The sequence below is a fragment of the Abramis brama genome (assembly GCF_963993115.1).
Source record: "Abramis brama genome assembly, chromosome: 24".
In the NCBI taxonomy this organism is placed as follows: Eukaryota; Metazoa; Chordata; class Actinopteri; order Cypriniformes; family Leuciscidae; genus Abramis; species Abramis brama.
In genome coordinates this window covers 14036412-14057878 of record NC_139986.1, presented here as the reverse complement: position 1 = coordinate 14057878, position 21467 = coordinate 14036412, and the positions used below count along the sequence as shown (strand labels likewise).

At 37.8% G+C, this 21467-nt stretch overlaps 1 protein-coding gene across 8 annotated transcripts in view; it reads right to left on the bottom strand.

Moving 5' to 3' along the window:
* The window catches only part of eya1 (EYA transcriptional coactivator and phosphatase 1), a 72968-nt gene that overhangs the window by 35463 nt on the left and 16038 nt on the right, over nt 1–21467 (bottom strand). For 2 of the 8 annotated variants that reach the window (XM_084102132.1, XM_084102128.1), the window contains exons 1-4: nt 9912–10204; nt 2901–3028; nt 2318–2383; nt 436–513 (exon numbers count right to left, since the gene is read on the bottom strand). In XM_084102132.1, the coding sequence (XP_083958258.1) occupies nt 436–513; nt 2318–2383; nt 2901–3024 (268 nt within the window). In that variant the 5' untranslated portion in view covers nt 3025–3028; nt 9912–10204. Of the gene's footprint in view, nt 1–435; nt 514–2317; nt 2384–2900; nt 3029–9911; nt 10205–21467 lie in introns of those variants that run through there. The other 6 variants (XM_084102127.1, XM_084102129.1, XM_084102125.1 and 3 more) reach the window with 5 other exon arrangements.

The window sequence follows — 21467 nt, the reverse complement described above, 5'->3', positions numbered from 1 at the left end:
ATAACGTTTTTGACACGGTGCAAGCGAGCTGTTTATTTTAGCTCCAAAATGTTCAGTTAAGTTTCTAAGAAATAGAGTAAAAACAGGCACTTAATATCAATCAATTTACACTTCACGTCTTACAGTTATCGAAATTAAATCTGGTCCAAAGTTCTGCGGTTTAGAAAGCCATTTCACAATTTAGGAGACTTAGTTTTGAAGCATGCATCTAAAAGTGTGAGGGCCACGGGGACGGGGTGTCACTCGATTAGGGCCGAGAAGGGGGCTGGGAGGGTCATAACTCAACGCCTGTTGGCATGGGAACTGAGACAGAGCCTCATGCTACTAGAGCCCAAGCCACAGGGACACTTCCTGGGCCTCTGCTTATCAGTAACCCATCTCTGGGATCATCTCCCACCAGTCAGCTCTACAGCTTTGAGTGTGTGCGTGTCGTACCTGATCCTGAGAAGCTGTCTAGAGAGCCGTCTGCTACAGAGGTGGCGATTTCGCTGCTGCTCATTGGCTCTGTTTTAACTGCAAATAGAAGGAAAGCAGAGCATTTGTGGCACAGCACAACCAACGTCTGTTGTCAGTCACACTACAGGCAAATGCCTCTCTGCTTGTAAAATCAACATACTTAATCTCAAGGTAATTTGCAAATTTAAAGCATAGCAGAAAAACAAACTTCTGTAAATGTGCTCATCCACATGGTTTCTTTGGCTTACAATGTGAAAGGATCATTAGGAGGTTGGGTTTTGTAAGGGTGTAATGAACTGGGGTTTCTATTGAGATGATAACAGAGCTTTCAGGTTTCGACAGTTCTGTCCTGGCTAACTCAGAGGAGAGGCCAACAATTAAAGCTAATCTCTTCTACAAATAAGACAAGGACAATTCCCTTCCAATACACACAGCTCTGGTGTTGATTTAAGGACAGCAGCCATAATAACCAGTCTTATTTAAATGCATAAACCTCTCCAATCTACTTCTGACAGAATGACATGAAACAATGTTCAAAAGTTTGGGGTCAATACGTTTTCTTTTCTTTCTTTTTTTTGGAAAGAAATTCAAACAAAATATTTTTATTTCCAATTAATGCATTTATCAAAGTTCCCAAAAAATGACTAAGCCGCACAACTGTCTTCAACATAATAATAAAATAATAACATAAAAAATGTTTCTTGTGCAGCAAATCAGCATATTATGTGACACTGAAGACTCGACTAATGGCTGCTGAATATTTAAAAATTAATAATATTCCACAATATTACAGTTTTTACTGCATTTTTTATTAAAAACAAAGCAGTCTAGGTGAGCATTGGAGACTTACAAACACCAATATCTTCCCAACCCCAAACTTTTGATTGACAGTATACATATGTTTGTTGTTTTTTCTGATTATTATTAAGAGTATTACTTTTTATACATTGAAAATTGACCTTTTATTTAATGCCAACTGATCTATTCTAAAGGGTTAGTCACTTGATTTCTTACCGGAAGGGTTTTATGTAGCATCAAGGGAAAACAGGCAAAAAAAGGTGGAATTTAATGGCAGGAATAAACTGTGGAATGCATGGACGTGCAGCATAATTGATATGTCAAGGCAATGCATGGTGTATAAAAAAAGTGTTTGACCCAACCGCTCGAAATACAATGAGGGCAACCGGGAGACGATTTCACAGCGTTTAGACAGGCCCGGATCTTTGAAATGAATCCATCTCTGTCTCAGGAGGGGGTGGGGTGCAGGTTTACATTTATGAAAACAAAATTCTCTATGTGGGTACAGAGTCATGCCCACTGAAATCCCTCATGTCTGAGGTAGCCATCAGCTTGTCATGTCGAACATGTTGCAGCTATGCTCTCCCTCAAAGGAACACATGTCGATGGGGAGCGGTTTGAATACGTACCAACGCTCCCCCCACCCCTCCTTCTCGAAGGGATACGGGAAAATAGTGGCACGGCACATGCAGAAACTAGTGCAGTCAAGTCTTATCACATACCACACATAACCATAAAACCGTCCTGCAGAACATCAAATAAAAAAGCTAAACGCTCATTACGCGTGCCCACAGCTTTACCATTCATTGACAGAATGGAATCAAAGCCAAAAAGTCTCAAACCATGCTTTCAACAGATTCACCATAACACAACACAGAATGCCAAACAAGAGTCCAAATGAAAGGCACAATAGTTGAAGAGATGTGAGCTTTTCAAATTCGTGAATGTAATCAGATTTGAAATGTTAGGATTGCCGCAGACTGAAATGACTATAAAAGCGTGTGTTGTTTCACATATGACGCCAAGTATTGTCCTTTCATTGTTTCGCCGGAACTGCACAAACCTGCAGCGGACTGTGAACTAGAACTTAACAACCAGTCAGCTGTGGTAAGCATAGTGATGTTATCACCTATAGAGAGAAAGAATGGGACAGGACACATGACAATCTGCACTGTCACAGGTTGGGGCTTATCACTACAGAAATGGAGAAAAACCACAGTCAAGATTACATTATGTAAACTACTTCAGAGCTGAATACAATTCTTATGGGCTGTAACATGATCTGTGAAAACACAGAAAGATCTACAGTTTATATAGTGCACCTAAAAGTGCACTGTTGCATAAAGTTTAAAAATTTAGAATAAAAATATTACAGCAATAAAGTTGAGGTCCGGGAAACAGATTCACATATATTAATTATTAAGAATGTTAATGTTTGACCAGATTACAATAGCTAAATTGGAGTATAGCCTATAAATGGAAAGACATGGCAAACATATTGCATATCCATCAGAGCAAAAAAATATTAGATGTTTAACACAGATCTAACTTTTCACAAGAGCATAAATGCTATACAAAGGGACCTAGGAATGTGCTATAGCACAGTAATGAAGGTATAAGACCAACGGGAGACTGAGAAGACGTACCTTCAGTGCCATTTGGTGTCATGGAATTGTTATTTATATGCGAGTTGTCGATGTTGGGACCGTTCGGGGACTCACTGCTTCCACTTACTCGGCTGTGTGGACTAGCTAGATCCTGCATTTCCATAGACCTGAGAGGAAGAAACACACAGACAGTCACATGCTATTGAATGACACACACCCACACACACACTCAAACTAATCAACAGGAGATCTGAAATATGAGTGCTCACTAAAATAAATATTAATGTATGCATTTACTAAAAAAAACAATTAAATAATACACTTTTAAAATTAAAACATAAAGGCTAATGCATACAAATATGTCTAACCACATTATTTCAATTATTTTTAAGTACCGGTAGAATATTTTTTTCCCCATTTTAGCTATACATTATGAACAACATACAATTACAGGATGACAGCAAAAAAGAATGATAATAATAATAATAATTCGAATAATTATTATTATCATTTAAAAAACTACATTAAACAAGAACATTCCAGCAGCTCTCCAGAGAAATACGCTTAACAAGGACCTTCCCCTGAGGCACATCAAATGACATTTGACACAAATTTAACAATTAATGAGACATCTGATGATTGATTGGCTTTCTCATTTTAGGCATTAAAAGTTAACCACCATTGGCCCCTTAGCGCACGCTGCAATTTTCATACGTTCATTTCCCCCAGCGATCTCTGATCTGAAGCAGCAAGAGCCGGAGCCGTGTGAGAGAGAAGTGTGATTGCGAGGCCTCAAACCTCAACGAGAGCGACTGAAGAGTTCACTAAAGCATGCTGTTTGCTCTGGCGAGCGTCTTAATTGTTTCTTTGTTTATGTACCGAGGGCCACGCCACTGAAAACATTATTCTACTGGCTCCATCGCGCACTCGCGGGATTTTATTATGCATAGCAAATGGAAGGTCAGGCCAGTGTGCGTCTGCGGTCGGATGTATGTTACGGGTGTTTGTGTGTGATGTGAGCGTGGCCGCAAAACTAAAACACACATCAGTCTTCAGAAAAGCATTATTGCGCTAATTGCGCCAAAAACATTATGCCTTGCGTGCCGCTCTGCCAGAATCAATTAGGAATGGTCGTGTCCCTGCTATCAACAAACATTTGGATTTTTATGAATAACAAAGAGGAGGAAACAAGAAACGTTTTATCAGCGTAGATTATCATACCTCTTTTTCTTGATCGGCTATAAAATATCCGTTACAGCTGGTCGCAGTTAAAACAAGGGGAAAATAATCCATGCCATGGAGATGTTAAAACTTGACTTGCTTTTAAAAATAACGTCAGTTTCTGACACAAACCGTATTTGTCAAATGTTTTCCTTTTCTGACACTCCTAAGTCCCTCTGTCCTGTTTCTTTCACACTTCCAGCAGTTTGCAAAAACTTCCAGACACTTTCTCCAGAAGTTCTGAGCGTTTCAACGCTGAAAACCGGTGCACTTTGCTAAACAAGTGGTTGCTTTTCAGTGATGCTGCTGGCAGCAAATCAACTCCCTCTTACCTGAAACTGGACGGACCTCAACCATCTGTCAAACAGTGTTTTTCACCCTCCCTCTCTCTTTTTCTTTCTTTCTTTCTGTCTTTCTTTCTGTCTTTCCTTCCACCTGCCAGGACCCTAAAAACAATATCGCTCCTTGTTATTTCAGCTCAGTGTCTCTGTAAAGAGCCATCCGTGACACAATAGACGTTGTCTGAGAAAACATTTTTGTTATTCTCACGCAGAATGGGAAGAGAGGAGTCGGTGGAACAGAGAGGCACATTGTCTGTAGGCACAACCCCTCCACCGTTGTTTCCTCCTTCCAGGTCTTCCCTCCTCCCGGCCGAATGACGGAAAGGTGATTCATCATTGGTCTACGACAGCTGCAAACTGGATTAGTCCTCCCCCAATCAACATGCAAAGCGGCTTAGCCAAGGTAAGCAGGAAAGGGAGGGGCGGGTGTTTGGGGGGGGGGTTTGGGTGAGCGAACTGGGGGCGCCTGCTTGAGGTCGCTGCCGCTGTTGCCTCTGGAAGTGTATGGGGGGGGGGGGGGGGATGGGCTGTGAGAGATGGGACTTTGTTGAACAGAAGCTAGTCAAGCATGACACCCCTAGCATCTTTCATCTGCAATTGACACTATCTGAAATTTATCTACACTCCCTCTCCAGGCACACTGACAGTTCCTAATGACTTTTTTAGGGTTTAGGGAACACCGGACCACTATAGATACCATCCTGTACAATAAATCAGAGTGGAGTGTATTGAGTGCATCTTGTACAATAAGTTGAATTAAAACATTTTGAGTGCATTGCAAGCTACATAACAACTTTGGATTGACATACAAAACTATCAGATATTATCTTTATATTGTAATATTATTCTGATATAGTAATCATTATGAGCACAAGTTGTAATTGCTGCCTAACATGTTTGTTGTGTCTGCTTACCTGAATAAATTACATTAACTATTAACATTACACGTATTACATTTTAGCTGTATATCTCTGCTATATGGGCATTACTTTGACACTCATCTCTGGCAGATAACAGAATATTTAGTTGCTGCCTTAAATTTTTTAAGTACAATCAACTTGGATGTTTAAGTCATTTCAACTTAAATTACATTAAATTGACTTAAAAAAATGAGTTGAGACTTGTATAACTTATAAAAAAAAGTTGAAAATTGCTTAACTTACTTTTGATGAGTTAAAGCAATGTATAAACATATGTTGTCATAACTTACTGATCATATTTTTTTACAGTGTATAAATAAACTTGAATCTTGTACAATCAGTTGGAGCGGGACGTATGGGGCCACGTATGTTTCATTTGACACTTCAAATGCCACTATCACTCTTATTTTTTTAGTCGACAATTACGTTTTGCCGTCCACTTCTGCACTGATACCTGCGGCGCTATTTCCCAATATCAGACCGGAGCCGAATTGTTGGATCTAGGTCACAGTGATCCGGCCTTTCCACCAAAAATGTCTGAAAAATCCCTGCATGAATTTTTAATGCTGGGCTGTTTTCATGATGTAGTAACCCGAGCTGTTTGGTCTTGGTGTTTTTTTCGCCCCCCTCTTCTCACAATGGCCGAGTCGTGATGAATAATGGTCAAGTTTTTCAAATTTCTCTTTCGGTCTTCTTTCTCTTGACCCCGTCTAGTCACATTAACACACTTTCGTGCCCTAAAGTCGTTCCTTACATCATCCGAAGCTTGGGAACATTACTTTGGCTTTCTATACAAAGTTCAGCACAAGTTGTTTCATTGCAAGAAAAAGGGAGATGAAGGAGGGAGAAATAAAGACCTTGCCACGGCCTGCGTTCAGCGCCCTGAGCTTACGAAGCATTACGCATACCGGTCTCACGGCAGAGCCCCTCATCCAGCAGGTGATTTTCACCAGGTGAACAGGGAGGGGCTGGTGGGTTTTTAAAAGCAAAAACAAGCCCTTGTCCTGTACTGCTAAATATTTATTGCTTAAACAAAAAAAAAGAAAAAAAGAAAAAAGTGCATTCAGCATCTTTGATGTGTGCTTGAATTCAACCTGAACGGAGCTGTCTTTGAAGCTCTCAGGAACAAAGAGCTGCGTTGGAAGTGTCATCAAAAAAGCCAAACTCGCTTCACTCACGACTGTTTGCACGGCTTTTTGTCTCGCTTTGCTTATTTCAAGCGCTGCGTTTCCATCGGCAAACACCGCCGGGCTTTTAACATTGATCATTATAGAGCACGCGGGCTGTCTGAGCCGCTCTGGCACGGATGAGATTCACCTGAATACTTAAGCTCTGATGTAATAACATATTTGGTAGCATTTATTATTGCATTTATCTTTTTGTCAAATATATGAGGTGTACGATTTAAGGAATAAGCCAATCATATTTTTCAAATTCAAAAATATATAATGAAACGGTTTATCCTGCTTGCTTTCCAGCCACGGTTTACAAGATTGTAATTTTATAAGGCAAGACATGCATGTTCCTTTTTGAATTTCATAGATTATGCAAAACATGTGTTGTAAGTTTCTAGTTTTGAAAAAAACAACGCTTTAATCAAAATAACTTTAAAACAACTAATCCCAACTTAAGCTGGTCAGCTGAATCCACATGGTGGCCCAGGAAAAATAAATCCACATGCAAAGAATGTCGATGTAGACAACAATTGAACACAGATGTGACTAGAATTAGACACAGTTTACAAAATGCTACACTTCACTGGACTCTGTGAGCATAGAGCAAAGAAATGTGCACCACCAACAAAACACTGATTACCATATATATATATATATATATATATATATATATATATATATAAAGGACAGAATGAGAAATGTGTCTATAATATCAGGCTTCATTTTATTGCAGACATGCTTTCAAGTTTTTTTTTTTCCCTCTGTAACTGAATTATGGATTTAAATTTGTGAATGTACTGAAATACTAATAATGCATTAATAAAGTGTGACATGAAAACTATTCACTCAGGATAATCAATATGTATTGATACATGAGGCCCATAATATTAATTATCAAATTACACATTTATGCGCAAATGCAGACTTGGACACGCACTTTTAATTTTTAATTTAAACAGACCATTTCAACTTTCAGAATTTTGTGCAATTAAAATGTAAATTCCGAACACATGCTGTGGTTTGTTGATGTGCAATTTGTCCCTTCCATTTTGTTCAGTCTGACATGAAGCTCAAGCGATGGACAGCGCAGCTACATTAAATCTGTTAATTCTGAGCTCTTCAACCCCTAAATTATTTCCAGAAGTCCGTCCGCTTTGAGAGTCCATCAGAGAAGATTTAAGGTACACATCTGATCGAATTCTCCCCACCGCAGTAACAGAAAAAAAAAGCGATCACACTGCGAACACGTAAATTGTTACTGAAAACCATTACATTTTAATGCATCCTTTATTTTATTGTTTTCTCGGCTTTTAATTTTGCATTGTAAAAAGTCTGCTCTACAAATTAATTTAATCTTAAAAAGAAAAAGAGAAAAAAACTAGAATAAAAACTGATTTTTATTCTTGGGTGTTTTCATGTTACAGTATTTATTTATTTTCCGCCCATTTTCTTTTATTCACTACACTAAAACCTGAATCTACACAAACATCCTAAAAGCAAAAAAAAAAAAAAAAAAAAGACACTCAGGTTTAGCTCATCCTCTGCTCTCCTGCTTAAGTAAACGAACTCCTTGATTACATGTAAACAAACACAAAGGAATTGTGAATGTAGAAGAGCCGTGATCAATTGAGCTTCTCAGCCCTTATTTCCTGCTCCCCGAGCGACGTTTTCCTGAGACCAACAGTGGCATGTTAACAAAATAACATTCTACTGTATTTAGTAAACAGCTAATCGCCACAAACCATTTCCGCTGTCTCTATCTCATAAACAGTGGAGCGCAGCAGTTTCAATTAACCCTGTGTCTTTCACCGCACACCGTTTCCAGCTCGGCCGCACACACACGGAGCGCATTGGGCCTTCGGCAAACAACGGCACGTCGCGAGGCTGAACGCATGAGGGCTTATCGGAGAGAGCTTAATGCTGTCAAACTTATGCCTTATTAAAACAAATACAGTGTGTAAACAGTCCAAATCAAGCAGCACATTATGAGCTAATTAGATAAGCAGGGTTATTGTGCGAAAGGAACACAGAGAGGGCGGCTGGAGGCAACACAGTGCTCACACACTCCGGAAAAAAAACAATGCGAGTCGGAGAAACAGCTGCCGTAGAATGACTTTTCAATTATTATAACATAAAAGCATAATTAAATGCCTTTTTTTTTTTTTTTTGGTGTTTATTTACTGGACAAAAAGTGAAACAAGATATCTGTTTTGAGAAATATTTAAGTCCTGCATAATCACGCATTTAACCGTACAACACAAAATGCTGGATTCTCAAAGAAACTGCATCCCCGGATAGAAAACAACCCTTCCAAAAATGTACGGGTGTCTTGGTTGTGGTGGCCGTCTGCCGATGTCTTACAAGACAGCAATCTGCCTGTCTGTCTTCCCTAAAACATTCCTCTCTGCAGCAGATGGCATTGGATGTCAACTGCTAAAACTGAACTGGTTTTGTTTTATTCTGCCAGCTGAATAGAATCTTGGGTTTTACTTACTGGATGGAAAATTATGGAAAACTTTATTATCTTAGACCTAAAACGGGGTCATTATTTACAATGCAATCTCTTATTTCAGTGCCTCGTACACCTGTTTTAAAGTACCAAAAAAAAGGTAGTTGTCACCTGAGGGCTCAGGAGATGCAAAAAAGGTGAATTCGAAAAGGGTGAAGGTGTGAATCAGGTGCGTAAGAGAGAGACAGAGTCACTGGGGATTTAAATTTGAGCGGCAAACAGCAACATGATGCTTTTAGTGCAGTATTAAAGACTTTAAACTTAAACGCTGTTGCTGAATTTTACAGGGAGTTATATGTTAAAAAAGACTGTGTATTTATCAGAACATTTTTAATAAAATAGAAATTTGTAGGAATGTGAACTCAACATACTATACAAAATATAGCTTTTTTTTTTTAAAAAAATGAAATATTAGCAATCAGCTTTTTAGGAACTTTTATAAATATGTTTTGGAAAATGTCAAGTCAAAGTATACTACAGCAATTTTCACTTTTAGGCATTTTGCAAATTGCTATTTTAGTCTTTTATGAAATTTAACAAAGTTAACACTATTGAGGTTTTAACAGTAAATTAGGCAAAGTTTAAAAAAATATATTTGGTAACAGATAAATCGCTAATAACTTTAATAGAATAATTTGTCAGTGGTTTCAAATGATTTTAATTTTGTCATTCAAAAAACTCCTTAACTGACGTTCATAAAAATATCAAAAGGTGTGATTTCCGAAAGATGTCTCAATTTAATCTAGACCTCGATTATGTAAAGTTAAGACACGCAGCTGCATTTATCCATGTTTAAAACTGACATAAAAAAGTTTAGCACGGGACACGTAAAATAACATATGTGGAAGCAAAGACCGTTAAAAGATAATCAAAATAGTACTCACTACAATTATGGTAGAATCCTTGCACTTTTTCTTTTATTCCTCCTTTTTTTGCAATCTTCCGTTGAGTGTCTGTCTGTTCCACAGCAAATAAAGAACTAAAAAAAAAAGAAAAAAAAAGAAACTTCTCTCTGAGTTGACTTTAAATGCGCAGATTAGCGATAAAAGACAACTTTTTTCTTTTTCATTTTAAGGGTGAAAAGTCATGGAGCCCCGTGCTAGATCTCAAGAGACAGACTCCGAGCAAGAACGAGAGTTGTCCGATTACTGCTGCAGGCAGTGACTAGCTAGTGTCTGAGGAAGAGAAAAAAAAAAGAGAGAGAGAGAGCCGGTTGAGAGAGCGAGAGGGAGAGAAAGAGAGGGAGGGAGGGAGGGAGCATGCAGTTTGAAAGCGCAGAAAGTTGCTCGCTGCTCTCTCTCTCACAGGAAGACTTTAGTTTGGAGGAGGCACTGGGGAGTTTTCTTCACACCAGTCCTCCATATGTCATTCACTCACAGCTTTAAGCAATATAGCCTTCCTCTAGATTGTATCAGTGATCCTAAGACAATGAAACGGCAGATCCTGCATGCATCTCTGCTAGTCTGCTGGATCCCGTGGCTCTGCACACACACAGCCCAGGGGCACAGCTTTTTTCATTTTCTCTCCTGTTTATTTTTATTTTCTTCTTTCCACAAACCGGTTCTTTTTTTGTGGTTGATTCTTTTGTGGTTTGTCCCTGACAAAAGGATCCTAGTAGGTATGCATTAGGTAAATATAGTTTGTAAATGATGGAGCTGATTTTATTGGAGCAAACCGGCTCGTCCGATCAGCGTTATAGTGGAAGCCTTCCATCAACAAGTAGACCTCTCACTGCTGTTTGCAAGGTAATGACTGCCGTCTGTCTGCTCCAGCTTATTACTTCATTTGTTTCCAAAATGTACCTTCATCCCTCACAACGGAATACTACCAAACGCAATCTATTACATAAAGAAATACATACATATATATAAGACATTCAAAAATGTCTCAAATCTCAAGTTAATAGACCTCGATTATGAAAAGTTATAGTATATATTTATATAAATAATACACATACCTGCAAACTACAAATGTAAAGTAGATCTCAATTTAAAAAAAAAAGAAAAAAAAAGAAAAGAAAAAAGAAGTACCGTATGTACTAGCCTACATAAAAAAAAAACTAAAAAAAAAAGTAAAGTAAAAATTTCAAATGTTTAATTTATCTATAGAATTACAGATACACACATGTGGAGATCATATTGTCAGATACGCTAATATTTATAAATGATAGTTTAATAAGCGTCTAAACAAATGATATAATGAACAAAAGCAGCATGTGCCTTATTTTATAGACATACAGGCCTATATTAAAAATATATCTAGTCCACACCACAACAAAAACGATAACGACACAGAGAAACGATATCGTTGGAATCACTTTCAGAAAGATTTGTTTCCAGCTGATGAACCATTAAACCATTGACAGTCAATCAGAATCCATCCATCCATAACAGCAGCGTGCTTATAATAAAGATAACGTTGTCATCCATGCTAATATTGTTATCATAATAGTTATCGTTCTTGGTGTGAATGGCCCTAAAAATAAGCTAAAAAGTGGTCAAAAAGACAAATCAACGCTCACAAACTCATTTACACAACTTTATGATGTGTGATGTGATGAAATGAAATGGACTTGGCAGCCATATATGGGACAGCAGGACAAACCTCTGCCGTCCTCTTCAGTATAAATAGACCCGAGCTCGACTTTTCCTCATCTAGATGTGGCGCACTACTAAAGCAGTTGTCATGCAAATGCACAGGCGTTTACGCTACAGATGTGCCTACAGGTAAAAGCCGGCGTTTCACATTACAGCCTGAGAAAATTAAATATATTGCATTTTGAAGAGGCTCTTGATAACTCAATAGACTAATAAATGCAGAGGGGATCTCAAGTAACTATTCACCGTAGCTGAGGGGTTTATACGCCAATCGAGTTATAACCCCCTCTCTCGCACGTAAAATTAACTTTCAATGTAATTTTGCAGTTATTTTAAAATTGCACAGCATAATTATCCCAAGTAGTTTATGTCTCCCAAGAAAACACTTTCATTTTCCCCTAAGCAAAGGCATCATCGTCAACAGAAAGGTATGTTTCACATTACTGTACCATATAACTATAAATAGTTCAAAATCAGGTGAAAGATTGCTTATAATATTCAATAAGACTGAAATTAAAATTCTGAAAGACTCATTAACATGAATAGCAAAACTGAATTCATATGAAATAAGTTGATAGTTTGTTTATATATATATATATATATATATATATATATATATAGAATTATTTTAAAAAGTACATTTAAAAAAAAATATATATATAAATGCTGTTCCTAAATCTGAGAGCCTAAAGGTTTTAACAGCCTTATTTTTCCCCTAGACTTAAACGCTTAGCAAAACGCTCTTTAGAATTAGACAATCAAGCTTGCAATGTTCCTATTATGTGCCCGTGATGGACTTAACAAAGATGCATTGATAGTCCTAGACTGACATCAGTGCTAAAACATTACTTGCCAAAAACTATATCAGGCTAGAAATATGAGAAGTGGGTAAGATTAAAAGTGAAGCCGTTCTTTATTAAGGATTATCTTGATGGGACCCTGCAGTCTTGCTGGGAGGCTGCAGAGATGCCTGCTTGAAATGTAGACACATGGGGGGATCTACAGTGTCCTGCGTTGCACTGGGGGTTATCAAGAAATTATGTCACAAATGCATAATTATGCTATGATTCATGCTTTGCCCACAGCTGAGCCACTAAAAGCAACTGGCTGAAGTTGAGCTACTCATTACTCACTGAAGTAATTCAGCTGAAAAACAATAAATGAATGCCCTGATGGAATGTCATTATAGGTATTGTATAGCACAATTATACTTCTTTAAACTATGAGCAATACCTGCTCAGAGAAAATGAGAAAATGCACAGTGATTGTGATGCTAATAATGCTAATGCTATTAGACAACAAACTAAAATCACAACGTCACCGGTTGTTTGCAATCTGCTACCAAAGTGTTTACACAATGTCACACTTTGAGGGGATCGAGTTGCTTTTTCTGCCTGTCTCCCAGAGCACAAAACTCTAAAGCTTCCCCCAAGATACGAAACCTGAACTTCAGTCTTTGTCTAATGAAAACTACTTTTTATACATTTTACACAATATTTACCCATACTTCTAACGTGAAGGGGGAAAAAATCTAGGCCTTTAAATTCACGTCCCTGATAGGTAGAGGATGGGAGAGTTGGATCTGTGGTGATTTTAACGAGCAGCTGATATTGGATATTTTCTTCATTCTTTGAAGGACTTTTGTCATAGTGAGTATATTTTCTGCTTTGAATAACTGAGCAACAATAACTTGTCTTGAATGACTGACAATGTAAAAAAAAGACAACCAGGTGAAAACTGAAGCGCAATTTTCATGTGCTAAACTCACGCAGACTTGACTAATGACACCTATGGTATAAATCAACACTTCAAAATGAACATTTTACTATAATACTTCAGATAATTCAAAGGTGAGAAATGCTAAGAGTTATTTACAGATCACAGACAATTTCATGACATATTTAGCAAGAGTGTATAAAGCCAAATAGCACATTGTTTTATATATTATTATTCATAACAGCCAATGTGCCTAGTAGTTACTCATATGTAAATTAAAAGTAACGTAAACAGTAAAAAGTGAAAAAAATAAAAAAAATAATGTCTTTTCTTTATTGTACCTGAGGTCTATAGCACTTTGTGGGCTGAAAAATATATATTTTTTGCAAGATATTCTTTGTGCAGTAAGATTATTTTTCAAAAGGAATTAATTAATTAATTAATTATTTTATTCAGCAAGGACACATTAAACTTTTATAATGTTACAAAAGATTTCTATTTCAAATAAATGCTGTTCTTTTGAATTTTCTATTTATTAAAGAATCCTGAAAAAAAAAAAAATATCACAGTTTCTCCAAAAATAGTAAGCAGCACAACCGTTTTAAACATTGATAATATGTTTCTTGAGCTTTGATTTCTCAAGGATCACGCGACACTGAAGACTGGAGTAATCAGCTTTGCCATCACAGGAATAAATTACATTTAAAAAATATACTAAAATAGAAATAGTTGCGATAATATTGAACAATATCACTATGTGTACTGTATTTTTTATCAAACAAGTGTAGTGTACCGTATCAACATTAGTTTCATACCAGGTTTAGGTATGACAAATAAAAAGGATTCTGATTGTTAATCTGAAAAACTCCATCCGATACAGTTGCATTCAGAAAAAAAAATGATCAAAGCTAAATTCAAACACAATATACAAGACATTTTATGGATTATACGACTCCATCAGTGGGTGTTTTTCTCTCCTCCTGCCTGATCCCGCAGACTGCACCATCAATCTCCAAAACTACATTTGCTGATCCAACCTGCAGTGCTTAATTTCACTGTTAGAGAGGAGAACCAATCAGATGGAATCTGCTCGACAGAGCACCATGCCCACTATTCCAAAACCATCTTCATTTGACTCCGGGGCAATCTTTGATGATGATGACGAGTTGTCACCACAATAAAGATTTCGACAGCAGAGACAGATAATTTTAAAGCCCCCTGAGGTAAATTAGTAGCAAGCAAAGTGCTTTCAAGTGGTGAATAAAAGCTGCAGTGAAGCTCCATTTCTCTATAAACAAACATCACGTTCATCTGCTGGAAGAACTAATGGAACTGAAGTATGTTCATATTCATGCCTATGAAATGCACTAGATTTCTCCTCAGAATAATTCAGCTGGTTAACCTCAAAAGGACAGTGAATAAATCGAAATTTGCAATCACAGGCAAGACAAACCAAAAAGATGTTTCATATTCAGTTAATTACATTTATTCTATTGTAAACTCATCAGTATGAATTTCAAACTACTTTCATGTTTGTACTTTTAGAGATGAAAAAACATCAATGCCGACAGTGTGTTTGTTTAAGAGCGGCACAAAGGACACTTCTGCCCATGAGTGCACTGCAGGCCGCGCTTTATGAGGATTCAAGCACACCTGGTGAAGTTCTATGAGGGCCCTCTGATCCTCAAGAAAGCAGTTTATGACTCTCCAGGGCTCTGAAAAAACAGCAAAACAAGCAAACTACAGAGACCTATTACTCAGAAAGAGACATCACAGAGGATTGTGCTGATATACAGGACATACTCCCTACTAGAGTGTTTATTTAAATGCTGTACTAGGGTCATTGGGTGTTGTTAAATGGAAGGAAAAATGGCAAGGACTGAAGCAAGTTTAAATGTTTATTTGTTCAATCAATAGTGCATTCTAGACACCGTTTTTAAAAAAATGTTTCCAATTTCCACCATTTTGGCAGTGTTGATGTTGACAAACTAAACTAGCTGCAGGTGTTGCAAGTCAAATGAAACCCAGAATGCATCAGTGTAGAAACTAAAACAGTGGCATCATGTGCCTTAACAAAACTGTTGGTCCGGAGCATAAGTAAAAATACTACTTGAAAATATATATATTAATTAAAATAAAAATTTCATATGTGCATTTTTTTTTTTTTTTAAGAAATTAATACTTTTAGTGAGGAAAGATACATTTAATTGATCAAAAGTGACAGTAAAGACTTTTTCATTGTGACCAAAGATTTAAATTTCAAATAAATGATGTTATTTCTATTTATCAATGAATCCTGAAAAAAACATTATCAGTTTCCACTAAAATATTAAGCAGCAAAACCTATATATATAGACACACACATACACACACACACAACAAACTTGTATCCCTTGGTAAACCATAACTAGGATCTTAAATTCTGGAATGGTAAAGGCTGCTGAACTCCACTAAATTTAAATCAGCTGCGCTCTAAAATACCAATACGTTTCGTAATAAATTTCCAGGCCCCTTTCTAATAACTCCAAGCAAGCATGCCTGGTGTCCATAGGAACATTTGTCAGCGCTGGCCCAACTGTCTTGGTTTTGGTCAGAAATGTGGCATTCCCAGCCTTCACAGCTGCCTCCCCCAGTTGGGTCCAGGTCAGCAGAGTGCCGGGGCCAGACCGCTGCTCCCTGGCCCCCGGAATGGGCTCTCCCCTGCAGAGAGGACACTTCGGCTCTCAGGCGGAGGGATTAGTTTCAGCCCAGCAGAACTCCCAGTGGGGGAAGAGCACTGAAACTACAGAGGTTAGAGCCACTGCTTCCTTCCAGCCGGCTGACATTTGTGAAGCCAGGAGTCCACATAACAAAAACACATTAGGCAAATGTCTGGTTGGGGTTGTCTGTTTAAATTGGCCAGATGAAAGACACTTTGACTGGGGCATTGCCATTCTGCACAATGGCAGTGGGCAGTTCCAGTGAAGGGGAAGGCGCATGGAAGGAATGCAAGAGGGAGAATGCGACTGTGTCTCGGCGTAAGGGAGAAATGGATCCGTGTGTGCCTCAGCGGGTAGTGTAAATGTGCTAGATGATACCAGAGCTTAGAAAAGTGCAGCCTCATTGATATGTAGGCATCATAGGTTAAAGCAACGCAAGCATTGTGAAAGGCCTATAACAGATATTTTTGAGAAAAAAAAATTGGCCCAATGTGCGCTGCTTTTGATTTCACATTCAACAGTTTTGAATTTTAGCCTGGGAAGCGTCTTCAGCCTACCAACTCAACAATCTGTACTAAAAATATTTCCACACTTGCTCTTCAGGAAGTATAATTAAATCACTCATGGCTGCTTACCATATATAATGGCAGGGTAGCTATTGGGCAGCGGATTTCATTTTTAACTCTAGTTTAGACATTTAACAGCTGAACTTCCCTGGCTCTTTCTTTCTCCTTACGCACATGCATTTAAAATAACGCTCGGATTATATGGATATGGAATGGCGTTCATTTTATAGGACAGGAAGATGCTGCAGCGGCCCCTGAAGTGTGTGAACTATTAGCAGCTTGCTTGGCCAACGGTTGCCTCCCATCATGCTGGCGTCATATAAAGTGACTTGAAGCATGACCAGAAGTTCAAAAATAACCAAAGGTTAATAACAGTTTAGGACTATGCATGAGGGAGAGAGAGCAAAGACACATGCTAATAGCATCCCCCGATGAGGCCTAACTCTCCGTGACTCCGTACTCGGCTCTGGGTCTCGTCTGATTAATTGACGAAACTCACAAAGACAGTTGCCTTTAGTTAGAATAAAAATCTATCACCCCTACTTTTTTGTAGAAGACTTTTTCAAGGGCAAGTGCACCAAATGCACTTAACATCAAAACACCGGAGCAACAAAGTCAAAGTTTTTGGACTGACGTGCCAACTTTCCATGTTTATTTCCTTTTTGTGCGGTGCTCAGAAGGTGATTTCCTCTTTGAGGAAATGGAAATTGCCTAGTGGGATTTCAGCCTGAACTCTTCAAAAATATGTCAAACCTTGTCTTATATCTAGGCCTCTGAATGATTGACACGATGGCCAAAAATCCCCATCCCAACATCAGTGGGGTGTCGTAGACATACTCAAAAGAGTAACAAACTTAAAAGTAAAGCCTCTATATGCAGATGTTCATTTCCAGATGTATATATCACGTCCAGTCCGTTCTGAATTTTCATCACAAACACATTTCTGAGATCCAAAACCGCAGGGAAAGGCCTTTTATTGCTCGGTTGCATGTAGTATACTTGCTCCATGACTTCACTGGGGTGTCTCATATCACCGCGTCTGAATGGGATGTACAGGGTGGATTCCTCGTAATGGATACGCCGGAGAGAAAAACTTGTTTCAAAACAGCATTTGAAGTTCACCTGATGACACATCCTCTTTACGGACCCTATCGACCTCTTAGTATACACAGCCTACTGTCAGCTTATGGAAATATGACAAGAAAACACTGACAGGAAGCAGTAATCAAGGCGAGGGGCATCCGTCATTGGTGACGCAATAGTTCTGGAGCGAAATGTGTTTCGACGAGCAAAGAGCTGAAGTAAAAACAGGCCACGATGGAGGTTCGACCATTGTGAGAAATGCTTCCATTCAAATACACCAAAAAATGGGTTCACAGAATCCCTGCTGCCCTTCATTTGATTCGTATGACTAAAATGTTTATTGGAGACGTTGAGTCACACTTTCATTTTGTGGAAAAAATGCACAGGAAAAGAAAAAAGATTATGCCTGGCCAACTTGAATGCTTTCAGACAGGGTTATAAAATCCTCCGCATCCAATAACATTAGCAGGCTGTCCGTATGCCGAGGGTTTGGCTTTAATAAATGATGATAAACGAAGAAAAGGATGACTAACTTTGCACTCAAGATGGCTAACATATGATTCAGTTTACCCACTGCCACAAACACCTAAATAGATGTTCAAGGCATATTGATTTGTCATAAATTTCAACTTTTATAAAAACAAGAGTGTTGAGGGACTTTATAAACTGTGTTGTTTTATTCTACTCATAATCTTTCAATGCTGTCATGCATTATCATGGTCAATTCCTTAACAACAAAACAGTTACAAAACACAATTTTTAAAACAAACATTAAGTAAAGCGATATCCAAAGTCTGGTCGTCAAACGTCTGAGGGGTATAACTCACAGCTCACAGCGAGATTGATCTATAAATAGAGAAGCGTACCATGGTAACACTCCCTGCCAAGTCTCGGTTACACGACTCGCAACTTTTTATAGGCCGCAAAACTTCCTGTTGCCGTGGATACAATGCAGAAGAATAGTCCAGGATTTGGATGTGAAACAGGTAGGACTGGTCAGGCCAATTAGAGGAGCCATTTGCTTGAATGAAAGCTACCAGAGGGACATTCAGGGTAATTGGGGGTTTGTTCATTCACTGGGCTGGAATTGTTCTCCCTCTCGGCCGCACCTGGCTTAGACTCACCAGAAGAATGGAAATGACATCCAGCTTCAATTTTAATGGCCATTCAGCATATACAGCTGTCATTTCTGTCTTTACTGCATATTAGAACAGTGGATTAGCGAGACAAGACACATTTGGAGATCAAAAAATAGAGATAAAAGATTAATCTATCAGTCAAAGACTGTAAAAATGCAATGGTAAAAACCTGTTAAGTTACATACTGTGAAAAACATGTTTTTTTTTGTTTTTTTTAAGTAATTATGTTTCTTAGTTTTTTTATTTTTATTTATTTATGTATATATGTACATTAGGTTTTTATGTTCCATCTTCTGTTGGTAAATTACTGTTTATTGTGTTATTTTAGAGTTGTGTGCTACCATGATGGTGTTTTGTATTTGTTTGACACTGTGCACCTTCTATATATTAGTATTTACCTCAGCTTGTGGAAAAGCTGATGAACTTTAATCATCATGTGGCTTTCTCTTTAACACCTGTTTTACTTTTTTTATTTTTTTTTATTAAGTTTAATCAATAAAATTTTAAATGTTTTTACCATATTTTTTAGGGTAAAGTTCTGGCAACCACAGCAGCAATTTCTTTTACATTGTGGTGCTTGACCATACCTGTATAATTTCTGACATTTCGTAGTTAAAGGAAAGGTTATTATCATAAAATATCATTGTTTCTTCACCAAACACATGACTTAATTTATTCAGTGGAACACCAAAGAAAAAAATTTTAATAAAAAAAATATTTTTCACTTTTTTTATCACTACATCTTTTTATATGAATTTTTAAATTATAAGGTGCGAGTTGTTCTGTGCAAACAGACCAAAATTGATGTTGTTATTCCCTGATAAACTTCCCGCATTATTCTAGATCCATTCAGACTGCTTTTGAGAACCGAATCAACTGATTCAATTTAAATGCTCAGCAAATTATTAATTCAGAATCTGACATATGCCATTTCTCATATGAATTTTTGGTGAACAACGACTCATATTTCAGGCTGTTATATATATATAGTGAACATTTCGTATAGACCACTTTTATAATAATTTTTAGACTTTTTTTTTAACTTGAAAGCTCCAGTGTCCATTCATTCTTATAACTGCATGGAAAATAATAGCCAATACATTATTAAAAAATTCTCCTTTTGTGTTTCACAGTAAGTCATACAGCATAGGGGTGAGTCAATATTTTCGGATGGCCTATTCCTTAAGTAAATGAAGTCTTTGACAAAGTGAAACCTCACCTATTGTCTGTCTCCTGAGGATCTTCTGCATTTACTGGCATGACGAATGACCCATCACATGATGACTATGCTATTTACAAAATTACAAGCTAGCTGAAATTCTGTCTCACCAAACGGCTGCTCTGGGCCTGAATAATTGAACAGATATCGAAAAGCTTTAATAAAAGGAGGCAGCCTGTTATGCAGTAGACATTCTTGTCTTCGGCAGCAATAGACACATCTCTAATACATGAAGGAAAGGGCTGATTAGGCAGAAGAGGGCAAATGTTGTTCCTTATTTTTATCCCTCCAGGAGGGCAGAATTTGAAATACAAGATTAGGTTACCGTGGTGCAATCTGTCATGCTAAGGGAACACGCCCAACCAGTGCCAACGCCAACTAGTTAAGAGCTCCCTGCTGCATGAGTAACACGATCAGAACAAAACAGCATATTTATGACATACTGTAAACAGCATAATGCACAGATATAAACAAACCGAAAATATGAAAAGATGTATAGTAAAAAGATTTTTGTTTTGCCACAAAAGAATAAAGAACGCCCAGTCAAATGGATAGACCCCAACACAAAACAAAAAAACACTGAATTAAAGATTACTGAGCCATGCCACCTCATAAAAACAAAGCCTGTCAGAAGGCAATGTCTCCTAAAATATCAGATAATTTAACTTGATGACATTACAAGGTTAGGTCAGGTTGGAAAATGTCATGTGGTGTGACAATGTCAGTAATATATGTAAATGAACAATGCCTTCTCATTTCTGAATTCTCAGTAATTCTCAGTTCAAAGTAAATTTTTGTATCCCCGCCCACGGACAGTCGGATCGACATAGGGTAATTAACAGAACAGTTATTGTAAGGGTAGGTTATCTATGCAAATTGTATCATAGACTACGTCTACTATTTAAACAGCATTATGGTAAAAATGGAACACTATGGCAACAGCTTTTTCATTTTTATGAGACGGTGTTATGTGGGGGGTGAGGGGAGGGATCTGACAGAATGGCAGTTTCTTTCAATTTTTCTCCTCCATTTGGCCTACAACAGTGTAATAGTGGTCATCTACTTTGAAATGTTGACTACAAACAAGGAGGTTTTTTTCTGATTTTCCATCACAGTGTTCTCTATATATTTACGATTCTTTGCAGCCTTTAGCCGCTGCCTACAACGTGCTGGATCCTTCACTGGAAACTGAAAGTTCCTCATTTCTGCTAAACGTTTACTCTTTGAATTCTTGCACCCCAGGAACAACACAAGTCAACACCATTATAACTAAAAGTTTGCTAAGTGGTATTTTCTACTAAAGCAAGGCGCTATTTGACTCTGGTAAGTGTAACATATAGCAGACTGATGGGAGTGGCCTTGGATGACAACCAAGTGCATTATGGGTGTTGAAGTACCTATTTGGCAAAAGGGAAGACAAT